Raw genomic sequence first — 17,718 nt, 5'->3', positions numbered from 1 at the left:
TCACAGCCTTTGACATAAAGCTCAAAATTGAGCTCAGGTGTCTCCTTTTCCTACTGATCACCCTTGAAATGGTTCTACAGCTTAATTGGAGACCACCTGGGATAAATTCTGTTGATGGGACATGATATGGAAAGGCACACACCTGTCTACATATAGGGTCCCACAGTTGACAGTGCATGTCAGAGCACAAACCAAGCATGTAGTCAAAGGAATTGTCTGAAGACCTCTGAGACAAGATTGTCTTAAGGCACAAATCTGAGGAAGGGTACAGAAACTTTTCTGCTGCTTTGAAGGTCCCAGTGAGCATAGTGGCCTCCATCATCCATAAATGGAAGAAATTCAGATCTACAAGGACTCTTCCTAGAGCTGGCCGCTCGTCTAAACTGAGCGATCAGGGGCGAAGAGCCTTAGTCAAGGAGACCCCGATAGTGACTCTGTCAGAGCTCCAGCATTCCTCTGTGGAGAGAGGAGAACCTTCTAAAAGGACAACTATCTCTGCAGCAATCCACCAATCAGGCCTGTATGGCAGAGTGGCCAGACAGAGTAAAAAGTACATGGCAGCCCACCTGGAGCTTGTCAAAAGTTACCCGAAGTAGTGTTGCCAACTTGGCAACTTTCTCGGTAAATCTGGCAACTTTCCAAACCCTCTTGATGACTTATTTTCTCAAAAGCGACTCGCGACAAATCTTGGCTACTTTTCTTGGTGTCACTGGAGACTTTTCTGATGTTTAGTGACACAGATGTAGTCTGTGTTCTCACCAAGCGGCAGCAGGTCTCCCCACCTCCGCTGCTGCTACAAAGCCACAGAGCCCTATTGCAAAGCGCTGAGCGGAGGGATAGCTACAATCCTCCGCGTTCAAACATGCACGCGCGATGCCTCTGCGGCTGTTCCCGCATTGAATGGCAAACCTGACTCAGACTCAGTCAGCTTTTACCTTGTTTGCTACTCTGTGAATAATTAGTCTAGTCTATAATTAGTGATAGCCAGTTTTAATGGCAAAATAAACAAACAAACCAACAATCAAGTTTATTTGTAGTTCACTGTTATTAAGGTGTTTTTACTCACTTTTTTGTCTGTCACAACATTTTTTTTCAACAAATACATTAACAGTAAAACAAACAGCAAATGAACAAAGGGCGAGGCCACAATAACACTCAGTATTATCATTATAAATAGAAAGAGATAGGGAAAAAAATGTACAATAACAAAAGTAAAGGCATTCTTTAACATTAATTCTCTTAAAAAAAAAAATCCTTATCGAGTGTGGCAGTTTTATGATGTGGGAGAATCTATAAGGTTAATACTCATTATATATTGTTCAAATTCAGCCAGAAGTCTGTGTAAATTCCTTTTCAGTACTCTAACTTTATGAATATGGAATTTACCAAACAATATTAAAATGTTGATAATGTATTCAGCGATCTCTCCCACATTTCTCTCTACAGCATTTGTGACAACATCATACTGTGCAAATAATATGCAAATTAGATTACATCATTTAGCGATGTTTAGGACAGCCTGTAGCCACTTTTCTTACTGAGGAGTTGGCAACACTGCCCTGAAGTTTTCTCAGACCATGAGAAACAAAATTCTCTGGTCTGATGAAACAAAGATTGAACTCTGTGGTGTGAATGCCAGGCGTCATTTTTGAAGGAACCCAGGTACCACCCCTACAGTGAAGCATGGTGGTTGCAGCATCATGCTGTGGGGATGTTTTTCAGTGGCAGGAACTGACTATTCAGGATTTAGGGAAAGATGAATGCAGCAATGTACAGTGACATCCTGGATGAAAACCTGCTCCAGAGTGCTCTTGACCTCAGACTGGGGCGAGGGTTCATCTTTCAGTAGGACAATGACCCTACACACACACAACCATGATATCAAACGTGTGGTTTCAGGACAACTCTATGAATGTCCTTGAGTGGCCCAGCCAGAGCCTAGACCTAAATCTGATTGAACATCTCTGGAGAGATCTGAAAATGGCTGTGCACCGATGCCCCCATCCAAGCTGATGGAGCTTGAGAGGTGCTGCAAAGAGGAATGGGCAACACTGTCCAAAGATAGGTGTGCCAAGTTTGTGGCATTGTATTCAAGAAGATTTGAGGCTGTAACTCCTGCCAAATGTGCATCAATCAAGTATTCAGCAAAGGCTGTGAATAATTATGTACATGTGATTTCCTAGTGTTTATTTTTAGTAAACTTGGAAAAAAAACAACCTTTTTTTCATGTTGTCATTATGGGGTATTGTGAGTAGAATTTTGAGTGAAAAAAATTAATTTACTCTATTTTGGAATAACGCTGTAACATAGCAAACTATGGAAAAAGTGAAGTGCTGTGAATACTTTGTGGATGCACTGTATAACAACTTGACATGATTGCTTTCTTTTGAAACCCCTTTGCTGCTTTATAGCTCCATGAACATGGAGCCTACTTGGTGGACAGCCTGTGGGATTGTGCGTCAGAGTTATTGAAGGACTGGGAGACTATGATCAGCCTGCTGCTGGATGAACCCATGCCAGGGGAAGAGGGTAAGGAATTATTTGTCTCTCTGAAAATCTGTTATTAAATTTTCCTGGTAACAAACCGGGAAACACATGGGTCAAAACATATTAATTAAAAATCATTTGAAGCTGGTGCTCAATTTGGCTATACTAAGTTCGATGTTTGGTGAGCTTGGCCGGGTTCCCTGCCACTGCAGTTCAACTGAATAAAACAGAGTCTATAGTAGGGATTAAAAAAAAGATCTACTCCTACCCACAGTCAACACATGGTTGCAATTTTTTGTGTGTCTATGTGGAGAGATAAAAGTTTTTTTCCTTATTTGTTGTGTTAAAAAAAATACATCTTGGCCTGCATTGGGCTGGCTTTTCATGCATATATATATATATATATATATATATATCTGTGTGTGCAGTGGCAGTTCTACACTGAATTACTTCCCGGACAAGACACCCCTCCCCGCTCCCTCAAAAAAAGCCATAAACTTTTGCACAAACAGCCATGCTGGGGTTTCGGTCGGGGTTCGGTCCTTTTAGTTTTCCCTGTGTCCTTTGGTTTGTTGGTCCTGCCTCTCCATGTTCAGGGTGGGTGATTGGATGTGAAATCCTTGTCTCCTTGCCCTGTCTTGTCTCCCAGGGTGTGTACGTGTGTGTGCGTGCGTGTGGAATGAGTGGGTGTGTGTGTGTGTGTGTGCGTGCATGTGACTCCCCACGTGTGTCACAGTCCCTGCTTGGGTGTATGTGAATGAGTGTCAGTGTGGCTCCCTAGGTGTGCATATAGGTGTGTGCATGGATGGGGTCTGTGTGTGTGTGAGGGTGTGTGGTTTGGCTCAGTGTGTCTGTCTTGCGTGTAGCTGCCTCTCCTTCAAGTGTCTTGGGTGTGTGTGTGAAGTGCTGTGTTTCTCTCTCATTGTCACATGTGTGTGTTCAGGGATGAGTGTGCGCGTCATGCCCATCCTTGTTCTGTCTTTATCCTCGCCTCCTGTCCTCACTCCTTGCCCTGTTCTCCGTTTCTCTTTCGCATGCATTTGCCAGGGTTCCGACTGGTGGCTGCGCGCAGTAGCTGTCTATTCTGTCTCATCTGAGATCTCTGTCCTTTGCAAGTTTGTCATGCCCATTTTTATGTTCTGTTATTTTACTGCCATTCCGGATTTATTTTATTTCTGTTCATTACAGTATTCACCAGTGTTTAGGGTTCTGTTAATGTCTTAAGTTCCAGTTTGGTCTTTCACATGGTTGTTTCACGTGGAATTCCTTGTGCCACTTTAAAGCCCCTGTCACACATAGCAAGAATGTGCTGAAAGCCATAATCCGACACAGTCGGGAGGAAAGGAGGCGTGGTTAGCAGTGTCAGAGTTCAGACAGATGGCCTCGTCCACACCTGCCAGATCGCATCCATAGCACATGTAGATGACACAGACTGGTGTCAGATGGTCATAAAAGGCGCTGCAGACTGCCCGATCTCCAAATGTCTAGATGGCAAACACAGGACACGTACGCATGTGTGTGCGTGGTGCATGCGTGGGGCTGCAATTATCACTCAGCCAGGTTTGTGGGTGTGGGTGTGTGTATGCGTATGCATGCATAACGCTGCATGGGCTGCTAAATGTGTGGGCCAGTGGACAGCTTGGCTCCAAAGTTTGCTGCCAGTTGGGTCATGCAGTCCCTCAGACGGAACGCCTTCCAGGGAACGTTCTTTTTTCTTGTTGCCCACTTCAGGAGCACAACACAACTCTGGACACTGCCATGGTTGGATTATCACATGGAAGTAATGTTTTTTTTTTGGGGGGGGGGGGGGGGGGGTGGGGGGGTGAGAGGATTCTAACCGCAGGCTGCTGTTCCAGCTCCACGTCCACGCTGTGAAACACTCCTGGACCGCTGTTGGAGGTGAGATTCATGTTTACTAATGGTGTAACGGCCTGTCACAAGTTCCACGTCATATCTCCTACAGAATTTGAAGGTAATCATTTATTACAGTGTGAGATCTGCCCAGCTCTGAGCCTGATACGTGCAATGACGCATTACTGCGCACCACAGAGAGACGCAGCTGCCCGCGTTATGATGGAGACAATAGTTCACATTATTTACGTCGCCCATGGGAAGGAATGGACAAATATCTGTACTGTAAGGTCTATTGTGAATATAACAGCCTGTTCAGATTTGCGGTGGCGTGTGCACAGTAGCGCGCAGCGCATTCGGTTTGATAGCCGCTTTCACATTCACTGTACATGATAATAATTATGAATTATTATCATAATGATAATACTTCCTTTGCGCTCCGGGGGGCATTATTATACGTGGCACCTCAGGTCATACCGGCAGGCTTTGTGGTGCCAAATCCATCTCAAGGTTCCCTTGTATGCGCTCAAATCATTTCGGATCCCGTTTTGCTGCCATCGGAATATGTAAATTGCGGTTAGATGGTCCTCAGATTACACATGGACTGCCGTTGGATAGGTGTCCCATCTCAACCGTGCCCGGAGACTTTTGAACATGTGCATTACGCTCGGGGCCGCTGGCCAATTTTGACCAACTGTGTGGACTTCCACAGATGGCTGTCAGAACGTTTTGGAACTGAAATCCATCACTTTTTGGATGTGCGCCGACACCACTCTGCGTGATTCTGGCTATGTGTGATGGGGTATAAGTTATCTCGTGCTTCACCACCCTCACATATTCCTCACACCTGATCGCAACTATCTGAGTTGTATATAAGTCACACAAATTTGCTCCCTCTCTGCTGGTCGTTTGCATTATGTCTTCTCAGAATTGTTTGAATCTGGCCACTGTTGTTGTACGTCACTGCCTGTCATGCACAAGTAGTAGGTTTGTCTCACTGTCCCTTTTTGACAGTTGTTTTTCATTGTAGTGGTTAAACTATGCTTTGTCACAATCAATCAATCAATCAATCAATCAACATTTATTTATAAAGCACGTTACAGCACCGACTGGTGTCCAAAGTGCTTAACATTAAAAACACAAATTCACAAAAATAAAACACATATAGAATAAAATTTTAAAACAGTACATAAAAAAGAACAGAAAAATAACAGAACATGTCACCTCCCCACTAAGTGTTAAAAGCCAGTTTAAATAAATAAGTCTTTAACTTAGATTTAAAAAGTGCTAGGTCAGGAATAGTACGTAACTCAAGAGGTAGCTCATTCCACAGTCTGGGGCCAGCTACCGCGAAAGCATGATCACCCCAGCGTTTATATCTTGACCTTGGAACATCTAAGTAAAGCTGGCCAGATGCCCTTAATGTCCTACTGTAGGTGCGCAAAGTTAAAATTTCAGACAAGTAGGGAGGTGCAAGGCCATAAATAGCTTTAAAAACAAACATAAAAATTTTAAAATCAATTCTAAAATGAACTGGAAGCCAGTGGAGAGAGTACAGGACGGGAGTAATATGCTCACATCTAAAAGTGTTTGTTAAAAGATTAGCAGCAGCATTCTGCACCAACTGGAGATGTGCAAGAGACAACTGATTAATGCCCGAATAAAGTGCATTACAATAATCAAGTCTGGAGCTGATGAAAGCATGAATGGCTGTCTCAAGATCACGTCTACTGAGAAAGTGCTTTATTTTAGCCAAAAGGCGAAGTTGGAAAAAACTAGCTTTGACAACAGAGTTTATCTGTTGATCTTTATCTGTTTTTTTTTTTGTTTGTTTTTTTTTTTTGCCAGCTTGCACTCGGCCGAGACGGACGCACTTTTCTCTTCTCCCTCCCTCCTTATTTTCCTGCTTCTGTGGCGTGTTGTCTGTGAGGCTGCAGCTTTGCTCTTCTGGAAAACGACAAAAATGGATCTGTTAAATTGGTCTCTGAACGCAATTGACACAATTTTTTCTACAAGACATACGGGGGAGGAGGACCCGACCTGTCCTGCCGGGACGCATGTGATGGGTTACGTGATGGACTCGTGGAGGAGATGGCAGGTCATGTGCCTTTACATGCTTTCTGTGGAGGACGTCGAAGATGTGTACATATTTGGCTTGGTGGTGACCGGCTTTCTGATGTGTGGAGCGGGCACTATGCTCGTTTACCTTAAAATCAAGAAAGTGGAAGCAGCTTTGATTGGTCCTTCCAGGCTGCCCTACATGATTGATTCGATTGGGAAGGCAGTGGCTGCGCAGTCGGCGGGGGTTAACCGCACGTTGGAGAACATCTCGAGCAGAATTGCAGCCCTGGAAACCTGCTCTGACCGTCTGTGAAGACCACATTCTACATTCAGATGCATTGAGAGCCACTCTGTTCTCAGAACTGTGGAATCTTTCAGGCGTCTGCTAATCTGTCTATTCATTTGGCTTCCCCAAATACAGCTGCACTTCAAGGTCTCTGTGATAAAACCTCCTCAGAAGATCAACACTTAAGCCTCGCTCCCTGGTCTTCCCCCCTCCCCTCAGCTTCTCCAGCTCTGACGTTGACTGTGGTCAGCTCAGGACTGCGCAGGGCTGCCCCCTCCCCCTCCAGGATTGTCGGACAAGGCCGTTGATGGCGCCAAACAGGCTGCCTCCGGAGTGTTCTGATAAACTGGACCTTTTCAAATCTCGGTTGTCGTCCTGTGTCCTTGTTTTTGTCTGTGTGATTATTGTTTTCTGTGCTGATGGGGATTTTTTTCCTCATTGCCACTGTGTAATGCAGCGGCTATGAGGGTTTTTTTTTCTCCTTTTCCCTCGTGTTTTGCTTTCATATATATGTTTTATGTACCGGGCCGGCCTATGTGTTGTGTGTTGTGTGTGTGTTGTTTGTTATGGGTCGGTGTTGGTTTGCTCAGCCCTGCTGTTGACCAAGGCAGGGATGTACATCTGGAGCTGGTCCCCGGGCGCCTAATGGCGACTTCTGCTCCTACTGGCAATTAGGATGGGTTAAATGCAGTAGACACATTTCATTGTGCAGGGAACATGTTCTTCTGTGCATATGACAATAAAATTTCTTTGAATCCTTTGAATCCTTGAATCCTTTGAAAGCATCACTCCCATTAGTCCTCACAGGCAGATAGATTTGCAGATCATCTGCATAACAATGAAAGGACAGGTTGTGCTGGGTTGTGCTTGTTATTATTGTTAGTAGTAGTAGTAGTAGTAGTAGTTGTTGTAGTAGTAGTGCATTCCTCTGACAAATTCCAGTTCATGCCATTTAGCAGTGTGTAAAATATTAATTTTAAAAATATTAATTTTGAGTATAATTTTTTTGGTGAAATTAGATCTCATGTTTATTAAGACCAAATTATTGTTATAAAAGCATACCAACTTAGCAAGCATCATAGCAAGAATGCTAACAAACATGTTACACCCCCATCATTAGACCTTCATTCATGACATGGATACTGTAATCATACAGAGAGAACACAGTTTAATAACCTTCATTATCTGTGATTTTTGTAGCCCTGAGTGACCGCCAGGAGACGGCTTTAGTAGAAATTATGCTGTGTGCCATTCGGCAGGCTTGTGAATGTCACCCTCCAGTAGGCAGGGGCACTGGAAAGAGGGTAAGGTCATGCTTTATTTTCATTTTATTTATTCATCTGTTTATTTCATGGTGAACAACTGTGTGCTCTATGAATTCCATGTCATAAACATGGTTGGTTTCTTTGTGCATCACCTAGGTTCTGACTGCAAAAGAGAAGAAAACACAGCTGGATGACCGGACGAGGATTACAGAAATGTTTGCAGTAGCATTACCTCTATTACTGGCAAAGGTAACTTTTTACAGGGCATCTAGAAAGTATTCACATTGCTTCACTTTTTCCACATTTTGTTATGCTACAGCCTTATTCCAAAATGGAGTAAATTTAAAATTTTCCCTCAAAATTCTACTCACAACACCCCATCATGACAACGTGACAAAAGTATTTTGAAATTTTTGCACATTTATTCAAAATATTGTCCTTAAGCCACTCCTTTGATATCTTGGCTGTGTGCTTAGGGTTGTTGACCCCCAAAACTAGGACTGGGTATCGATTAAAATTTCAAGAATAGATTCAATTTTGATTCTTAAGAATCAGAATCGATTATTTCAATTTGATTAAATTCGATCCGATATCGATTTGGGTTAGGGTTATTAAAACCGTTTTTTTTGTAGATGCTACCTGATTGTCTACTTAGTCAACATATTAATACTACTTCACAAAATTTGGCCCTCAAAATGCAGGCAATAGTGTTTCCGAGAGTTACAAATTTAAAAACTTTCCGGGGGATAATGGCCTTAGTCTCCACTGCAAAACATGTCTCTCACACTGTGCGACATGCAGCAGGAGAACACGGCTGGGGAGAAAGTTCTCCTGCAGCGGGGGGAAAGTTCTCCTGCAGCAGGAGAATGCGACTGTGGGAAAAGTTGCCCCGCAGTTGACACCAGAGAACTTTTGTGCGCTGTCCCATGGAAATGGCACATTATGAGGAACGAAAAAAACCCCAAAATACTACTGTGCAAATTATGAAAGGCAGACTATTCTGTTTTCTTGCCCGCAACAACAGTCCCGGTCTGATAGTCATGATTGATATCTTTAAATGGCTTTGACTGGGGTTTGATGAATAAATTGCGGACGTGCTGCTTCTAAATCACAACCAGCGCATTCACAATCAATATAGAGAAATGATCATTTAATTTTACCTGTTACACACCCTTGGAAACAGTGTAACGAACTAACTGCAACGTATTTTTTTCAGGCACGGTGTTATAACGCTGGCAAGAAGTGCATATATATATATATATATATGTAATGTCGATCTTTGAATGCATGAATCTATCTGTGGGAGTTAAAATGAAATGAGAATTGACTTAAAATCGGTGAATCGATCTTTTCAACCCATCACTATCCAAAACGTGAATCTACTGCAAATTGTGAATTATCTGCAAACTGTTAATGAAAATTTACGCAAACCGTGAACATCCGCGAACCATTAATAATTTTTGCTGCAAACCGTGAATAAAATATCTGTTATGGTTATGGGTCGAGACAGGACCGGACCGTTATAGGTGATGGACTTAAACTCTGGGAGCAAGGAACAGAACTGGTTGTGAACGAAAAGAGATTTATTTACAATGAACAATGCTGCGCTGGTTAGACAGCCTGCTGAGCCAAGACAAATCCTACAATGTGATCTCCTGGATTTTTTTTCTCATTTTGTCTCTCATAGTTGAAGTGTACCTATGATGAAAATTACAGACCTCTCTCATCTTTCTAAGTAGGAGAACTTAAGTGTACCTATGATGAAAATGCCAGACCTCTCTCATCTTTCTAAGTAGGAGAACTTGCACAATCAGCGACTGACTAAATACTTTTTTGCCCCACTGTATGCGCTCTGTAGCTGAGAGCCGGAGCATTCCACAGTGACAGGGTGCAGATAGTCGTGGAGCCAGGAGCATATGCGACATGGAAGCTGGAAGCACCAGAGAAATCAACAAGCTCTAATACGGGAATTATAGTTGGCCAGGTTACCTTAAAACGAGCTGCGGAAAGCTCCGATGTCTGAGCGCATGGAAGCTGCAGGAAAGACGAGGTCAAGGTAATGGAATCTCATGGAGGATGCGATGTAAGAATCTGGCTTCATGGCATGGAAAATCAAGAATCCGACAGGTTTAAGTAACCCGCTGCTGATGAGCCGCTCATGCACGTCAGGTGTGTGGGGGTGATGAGCAGCAGGTGTTCCTTGGCTCTGTAGCGCCATCTGGGGGAAAAACTAACAAACTATACACAAGGTTAAAAAAAATTAAAGGAGAGAGGCAGACCATGACAATATCCCTCAAACTGTGAATATCATTCATGATGTATATTTTCTTTCAGTTTAAGTAGTTTATTGGTCAGTTACTTCAGGAAATTTTGATCGCAACCCTATCTCCACCAAAATATTTTTGTTTTTTTTGGGGGGGGTCACTACCAAAAGATCTGTCAACGCAAATATCATTATCATTTACTAAAGTATTGGTTAGTGTATTTAACGTGATTTGATTTTATTATTTTAGGTTTGGTCATTTATAAGCTCAGCTTCAGACTATTCCTTTCAATATCACCATCCATTTATTTTGTCATTTTGAGGACAGACAGCTGACTCCTGATTTTTTTTTTTCAGAGCGATCTCTGATTTAAATAGGTATTTGCAAAATCTTTACAACTGGGCATTTCATAAATTTCTGAAACTATATTAAATTACAATATGTAAATATTTCTCTTTTTTTATCATCAGTTTTGATTCTACACATTCCACACATCGCGAATAGGCATATATGCCTAATGTGCGTATGTATACATGTATGTTTCTCTTACTCAGTTGTGGCTTTAGCAGGGCAAAATGAATAGTAAAATCAACAAAGCAGTGCATGAGTTGTTGATTAGTTGAATATATGTTGGAAAATGTACTAATTTTCTATCTTGTTCTTGTGGTTTACTCCATTAATGATCCATTAAGATGTGCAATAACGTTTCGTGAGATATTTTTTCAGTATTCATGTTTTGTAATTCACAGTTTGGGGATAATTCATAATTTGCAGCAGATTCATTGGGAGATAACAGGGTCATTGTCCTGCTGAAAGATGAACTGTTGCCCCAGTCTGAGGTGAAGAGCGCTCTGGAGCAGGTTTTCACCTAGGATGTCTCTGTACATTGCTGCATTAATCTTTCCCTTGATCCTGACTAGTCTCCCAGTTCCTGCTACTGAAAAACATCCCCACGGCATGATGCTGTCACACCATCATGCTTCAATCTAGGGATGGTGCCTGGTTCCCTCCAAACATGACGTCTAGTATTGGGCACCATAGTTTTGTTTGAGGGTGGGCGATAAAGGGGTTAAACGAAAGAGCGTATAACGCAAAAATTGTACTTCTGGGACAGCCCCATTATCATTATTCACATTAAACCTTGCTAAAACGTACCGACACAACTTCTCTCATTTGCCTTGTCTTCCCTTCTCCATTGGGAACTGAAAAAACCTCCACTTTTGGCGACTGCTTCGGTGATTGCAGCCAAAATCTAAACAGTACACTGTCGTTCGTGTGAAGTGATGCTGTGTTTGTGTTGCATACTGGCAAGCTGTCCCCGGAAGTGGTCAAATCCCACGATATCACACTGGGTTTCAGATGAGACTGTGCTGCCCCATTCACGCCAAAGAGTTCAATCTTTGTCTGATCAGACCAAAGAATTTTGTGTCTCATGGTCTGAGAGTCCTTCAAGTGCATTTTGGAAAACTCCAGGTGGGCTGCCATGTGTCTTTTTCTAAGGAGTGGCTTCCTTCTGGCCACTCTACCATGCAGACCTGATTGGTATGTTGCTCCAGACGGGCAGCTAGCACTAGGAAGAGTCCTGGTGGAGCTGAACTTCTTCCATTTATGGATGATGGAGGATGCTGTGTTCATTGAGACCTTCAAAGCAGCAGAAATGTTTCTGTACCCATCCCCAGATTTGTGCCTCAAGACATGTCTGTCTCGGAGGTCTGCAAATAATTTCTTTGACTTCATGCTTCATTTGTGCTACCACATGCACCGTCAACTGTGGGACCTTATATGTAGATACGTGTGTGCCTTTCTAAATCATGTCCAATCAACTGAATTTACCCCAGGTGGACTTCAGTTAAGCTGTAGAAACATCTCAAGGATGATCAGTGGAAAAAACAATGCACCTGAGCTCAATTTTGTGCTTCATGGCAAAGGCTGTGAATATTTATGCACGTGATTTATTTTTAATAAATTTGCAACAGTCTAAAAAAACAACAAACAAACTAACAAAAAACGTTTTTCACATTGTCATTATGGGGTATTGTCTAAAGAATTTTGAAAAAATTTATTTCATCCATTTTGGAATAAGGCTGTAATGTGGAAGCGCTGTCAATACTTTCTGGATGCACTGTAGAAGTGCTCTGCACCACAGATACAGTCTACTCAGAGCTGACATGTTTACTGCACAACAGGTTTGTGGACTAACCATTCCGTCAAACTGCTTTTTATTTTCACAGTACTGCGTCGATATTGATAAGGTGACCAATTTACTACAAATTCCAAAGTACTTTGATCTTGACATCTATACTACTGGTCGATTAGAGAAGGTATGTGCAGTGTTGCATTTGTTGAACATCTGAAACGTTGCATGCCCTAAAAGACAGGGGCGGGGGGCGGAGGGCATTATTGATGATTGCTTGTGCATCCTCATCAAGCATTTGGATTCATTACTGCGGCAAATTTGGGAGGTGGTGGATAAGCACACTGACACAGAGGTCCTGGAAGCCAGCTCTACCACATACCACTATCTCTGCAACGAGGAGTTCACCATCTTCAATAGAGTGGATGTTGCCCGCTCCCAACTTCTTGACGAGCTGGTAGACAAGTTCAATACACTCCTGCAGGACTTTCTGCAAGAGGTGGGTGCTTGAACTTGAATTATCTGAATGGTTGCCAAAGATCATCAGAGATACAGATGATTTTGCGAACATAAAACATTTTGAAATGAGGCTTCTTCTTTGTCAGGGTGAAGAACCGGATGACGATGATGCCTATCAGGTTCTCTCCACACTCAAGAGGATTAGCGCTTTCCACAAGTAATAAACAAGTTGGGGATATGTTTTCATTAATTTAAAGGACAAATTCACTTTTTGACAACTTAAGTCATATTAAAACATTGTTAGCAATCAATCCTTTGAGTGCTGAACTGATATTAAGATAATTGTGTCATACAACAGAAATCTTGTCTTTAAAAAAATAAATTGAAAAGGAAACACTAAATGGTGCTAACAGTTCACTTTATAAAATAACTCATATAAACAAACTGTATTTCCTAACCTGAAAATGGCATAGTATAGTTATTAATGTTTGTGTATTTTTTAATTACTGTATTGTTTGTACTGTTGGTGATATTAAATTAATACATGGACTGTTTGTCATGTACTAAATCTGTTTATGCAAACTAACCAGCGCTCACGAAACACTGAAACAGGTTTGATGTTAACCTGTTTATTGGGAAAAAATACACTGAACCAGCCATATTTCTCAGTATGTTTTGTACCACTATTGTGTCGACGATTAATGAATGTTATTGTTGTTTGCTATTTTGATGGCACAGCATTCCTTTCCATGTTCATGGGTTAACTTCCTAAACAGTTTTTTTCCTTCATGAAAAGATTTTTCCCAAACAAAGCAACTGTGCAGCACTCAGTCTTCATTGCTGAAAATGCTTTAATATAAGTGATTGTTAAGTCGACTTATCCTGTATTTGTATCAGAGTAAATAGTATTGTTTTTAATGTTTGCCATTTTGATAGCTGATTTGGTTTGTGTGTGTGGGTGCGCAGCAAAGCACTGACATTTTTATCTTATGAATCAAAATGTTGGTATGATGTAGTATTTTGTAACGTTTGTTTATTTACAGTTATATTATTATTTAGGGAGTGACATAAATTATTTATTTATATATTTGTCAAGTTTTGCCTCTGTACACCACCACATTAAGGTTAAAATGACACAGTCAAGATGTGAAGTGTTCATGCATCCATCCCCTTAGTTGGCTAAAAAAAAACTGGCAGGAAAAGTGATTATTTGTATTAACAATAATATGTTGTATACATATGTACTAAGAGATGTCCGTGGGTGTGTGTGTGTCCCTCTCCTGTTCAAACAGCGCCTCAGAATTGATCCACACTTGGCACACATATACTTTGTCACACAGAGTGACATAGGATGTTGAGCACTTTATTATTATTATTATTATTGTTAATATTATTATTATTATTATTATTAGTAGTAGTAGTAGTAGTAGTACAGCTGTCTCTTCTTGAGGCAGCTTTAGTCGCACCCTAACAGTTTTCTAGAATCTGGGATAGTTGGGAGGTGATAGCTTTGTTGATGAAGTTTTCATTTCAGTCATTTCAGGGCAGGTAATTGGCTAGTATATGAATATATTAGTTTAACCTAGTAGTTATGGCATTTGGATGACGAACAGTGTATAAAATGGTATGATTTCAAATGCAATATTTGTTTGTTAAACTCCTTTAATTGAAACTGCACCCCAAGTATATCTTGTATTTTATAAACTCTTGTATAATTTAAACTCAGTTGTGGTGGCATACAAAGGCAAATTAAAAAAAATTGTCACACTCCAGGTATTTATGGACCTGTTTTTATTATTTTGCTTCCAGTGCACATGACCTCTCTAAGTGGGATCTCTTTACCAGCAACTACAGGCTGCTCAACACTGGTCTGCAGAATGGGGATATGCCTGAACAGGTATCACAGTATGACCAGTGGATTCTTCTATCACTGTCTCTCTTGTCTTCCTTAACTTTTTATCTTCTCTCCAGATTGTGATTCACGCAATGCAGTGCACACATTATATCACCCTGTGGCATCTAGCAAAAGTTTCAGAAGGCAGTTCTTTGAAGGTATGGACAATAGTTTGATCTCAACATCCAGAATGTTGGGCAAATATGATGTTTGTTAAACAAGTAGATAACTTGTTACAGACATATGCTTAAATGATGATGTGTTTATGACAGTATTGTACACAGTATCTCCTCTACAGTTTTCAGTGCTTAACCAATCCCATTTTTTGCACTGTTTCGTCTTTGCTGTTATAACAATATAATGTGTACATGTTTATGTACATGTGTACATAAACAGTAGTATGCAGCTGCAGTATTAAAAGAGTAACAATTCCATCAAGTTATTTAAAGACATTAAAGATTTTGACAACTGGAGATTAGTATAACTGGAATCAGTTTTTTTGGCTTTAAATTGAGATGTTTGGTTTGTAATATATATGATTAAAGAAATCCAATGTTTTCACAAAAGTATTATTTTTCCTCAAAGATTGATTTTAAATGGACTTTGGGATAAATTGACTGCCAAAGCTGTGCTCCCATCTTAAAATGGTTATAGCTTGTTTACACAAATCATTTTCTTGGGTTGTTGAGTTTTATTAGTTTTTGTATTTAGCTTAACTCCTGTTTTCAGCATCTTTTGACTGTAATGTACCAAAAGACCAGATAATCATTGCTGATGCATAGTTGTTTTAAAACACTTGTGTTGTAGTTTTTGTGTGGAAAAATACTGTTGAACTTGATGTTTGCTCCACTTAGGGTGATATGGTGACCCTGAGAAAACAGATGAGGGCTTTCTGCTTAATGTGTCATCGATACCTAAATAGCATCAACACAGCAGTTAAAGAGCAGGTGGGATTCCTCTGGTACATGGTCATGATTTCAAAAATGTTATGTATTTATGTGTTTATTTAAATTAAATGAACAAGTGTTGTGCTTTTTTGCAGGCCTTCACAGTACTATGTGACCTGCTGTTGATCTTCAGTCACCAAATTATGTCTTCAGGCCGGGAACACCTGGAGCCTCTGGTCTATATGCCAGACTCTTCATTGCAAGCAGAGCTACTACACTTCGTCCTGGATCAAGTGTTTATTGATCAGGATGATGACAGCAACAGCACAGGTCAGAATTGGTCATTGTTGTAATGTTAACACAGTTTCCCAGCCTGGATTGTGAGCCTCCTTAGGGAATGCCAAAAATTGTGTGGATAAACCAAAAGTTAAGTAAGTGTGTGTGTGTGTGTGTGTGTGTGTGTGTGTGTGTGTGCACGCGCGCGCATGCCTACATTGATTAAAATCACTTTGAGCAGATGGAATCAGTTAATTAGGGAAACCACCTGGTGGAGTGGATGGATGCAAAGAAAACCTGGACCCCCTCAGCTCTTTCTGGAAGGAGTTGAATACCTCTGCTGTATAACATGAAGTACTAGAGAGTGGATTAGGTCATTTGGGGGAGGTGATGGTCTAGTGGTTAAGCGTTGGGCTTCAGACCAGAGGTTCCTCTGTTCAAAACCCATCCAGATTGGAAAATCACTAAGGGCCTTTTGGCAAGGTCCTAAATCCCCTAGTTGCTCCCTGTGTGTATTGAGCGCCTTGCATGGCAGAACCCTGACAATGGTGTGTGAATGTGTCTGTGTGAATGGATGAATGTGAGGCATCATTGTAAAAGCGCTTTGAGCTTCTGATGCAGATGGAAAAGCGCTATATAAATGCAGTCCATTGATTTAACATTTATGGCTGACTCTAGTGCTGATTTTAAGAAAGGATAAGAAGTCATTATTTCATGATTATTATTTTTGTTGTATTTTGTATTTCTCAGATGGACAGCAAGATGATGAAGCCAGTAAAATAGAGGCTCTACACAAGCGAAGAAACCTTCTCTCTGCCTATTGTAAATTAATCATTTACAATGTTGTTGACATGAAGACTGGCGCAGATATATTTAAACAATATATGAGGGTATGCTTTAACACCTTTTATTAATTCATATTTAACACATCTTAAAAAGGTTTCACAATCCAGCAGAGGTTTTTTTACGTTAACAGTATTCCTTCTGTTTCTTCAGTATTACAATGATTATGGAGATATCATCAAGGAAACTATGAGTAAAACAAGACAAATTGACAAAATACAATGTGCGAAGACACTCATCTTGAGTCTACAAAAGGTAAGATTTTTTTGGCCAAGTACAGATTTGATGAGTAATGAAATACCATACATTTATTGTTGCATTGTTTGACGTTTTAATTGTGACATTTTTGGTTTATGTGTTTAAACGTTTGGTACCTGTCTCATTATTTGTTTGGTATCAAACAGTTGTTCCATTTTGCATTTAGGCAACCTAAACTGGCATGTTTCCTGAGGCTAAATTCTAAACGCAAATTAGTTTATTTCAAGTCATGAAATAATATTGGTGTATTTCTAACATCTCAGTTCATGAAGCCATTTCTAAAGGAATACTGAAAATATTTTTATTCTTTTTGCGTGTGTGCACCATTTGTTTCTTGATAGTTATTCAATGAAATGTTGTCTGAACATGGTTGCAATTGTGACCGGTCATCAGCAACCTTCTGTGGCATAAAGGAGCTTGCCCGGCGGTTCTCTTTGACTTTTGGTTTGGATCAGCTGAAGACCAGGGAGGCTATTGCCATGTTGCATAAGTAAGTAGTTGTAATGACCCAGTTGTAATGTCTTTGGCACATTTGAATCTAACTAATTTTTTATGATAGAATTTGTCTTTTTATCATTAAAACATTTCATTAATTATTTTCCTCTCTCTATGGTAGGGATGGAATTGAGTTTGCTTTTAAAGAACCTAGTCCCCAAGGAGATGGTAGTCCACCACTTAATCTAGCCTTTTTAGACATCCTGAGTGAGTTCTCTAGCAAACTTATTCGACAGGACAAGAGAACAGTGTAAGCTT

At 40.8% G+C, this 17,718-nt stretch overlaps 1 protein-coding gene across 2 annotated transcripts in view; it reads left to right on the top strand.

The window, feature by feature from the left end:
- Window positions 1-17,718, top strand: part of LOC117517599 (cohesin subunit SA-2-like) — an 84,173-nt gene that overhangs the window by 55,627 nt on the left and 10,828 nt on the right. Inside the window, exons 15-28 of one of the 2 annotated variants that reach the window (XM_034178687.1) lie at window positions 2,412-2,529; window positions 7,886-7,989; window positions 8,107-8,199; window positions 12,446-12,535; window positions 12,644-12,847; window positions 12,954-13,024; window positions 14,653-14,704; window positions 14,779-14,859; window positions 15,556-15,648; window positions 15,744-15,918; window positions 16,615-16,754; window positions 16,861-16,962; window positions 17,307-17,455; window positions 17,582-17,710. In XM_034178687.1, the coding sequence (XP_034034578.1) occupies window positions 2,412-2,529; window positions 7,886-7,989; window positions 8,107-8,199; window positions 12,446-12,535; window positions 12,644-12,847; window positions 12,954-13,024; window positions 14,653-14,704; window positions 14,779-14,859; window positions 15,556-15,648; window positions 15,744-15,918; window positions 16,615-16,754; window positions 16,861-16,962; window positions 17,307-17,455; window positions 17,582-17,710 (1,601 nt within the window). Of the gene's footprint in view, window positions 1-2,411; window positions 2,530-7,885; window positions 7,990-8,106; window positions 8,200-12,445; window positions 12,536-12,643; window positions 12,848-12,953; window positions 13,025-14,616; window positions 14,705-14,778; window positions 14,860-15,555; window positions 15,649-15,743; window positions 15,919-16,614; window positions 16,755-16,860; window positions 16,963-17,306; window positions 17,456-17,581; window positions 17,711-17,718 lie in introns of both variants that reach the window. The other variant, XM_034178686.1, reaches the window with a different exon arrangement.

This window comes from Thalassophryne amazonica, chromosome 9 (assembly GCF_902500255.1).
Source record: "Thalassophryne amazonica chromosome 9, fThaAma1.1, whole genome shotgun sequence".
NCBI lineage: Eukaryota > Metazoa > Chordata > Actinopteri > Batrachoidiformes > Batrachoididae > Thalassophryne > Thalassophryne amazonica.
Note: the sequence above shows the minus strand (reverse complement) of the source record. Positions and strands in the feature narration are given on the sequence as shown.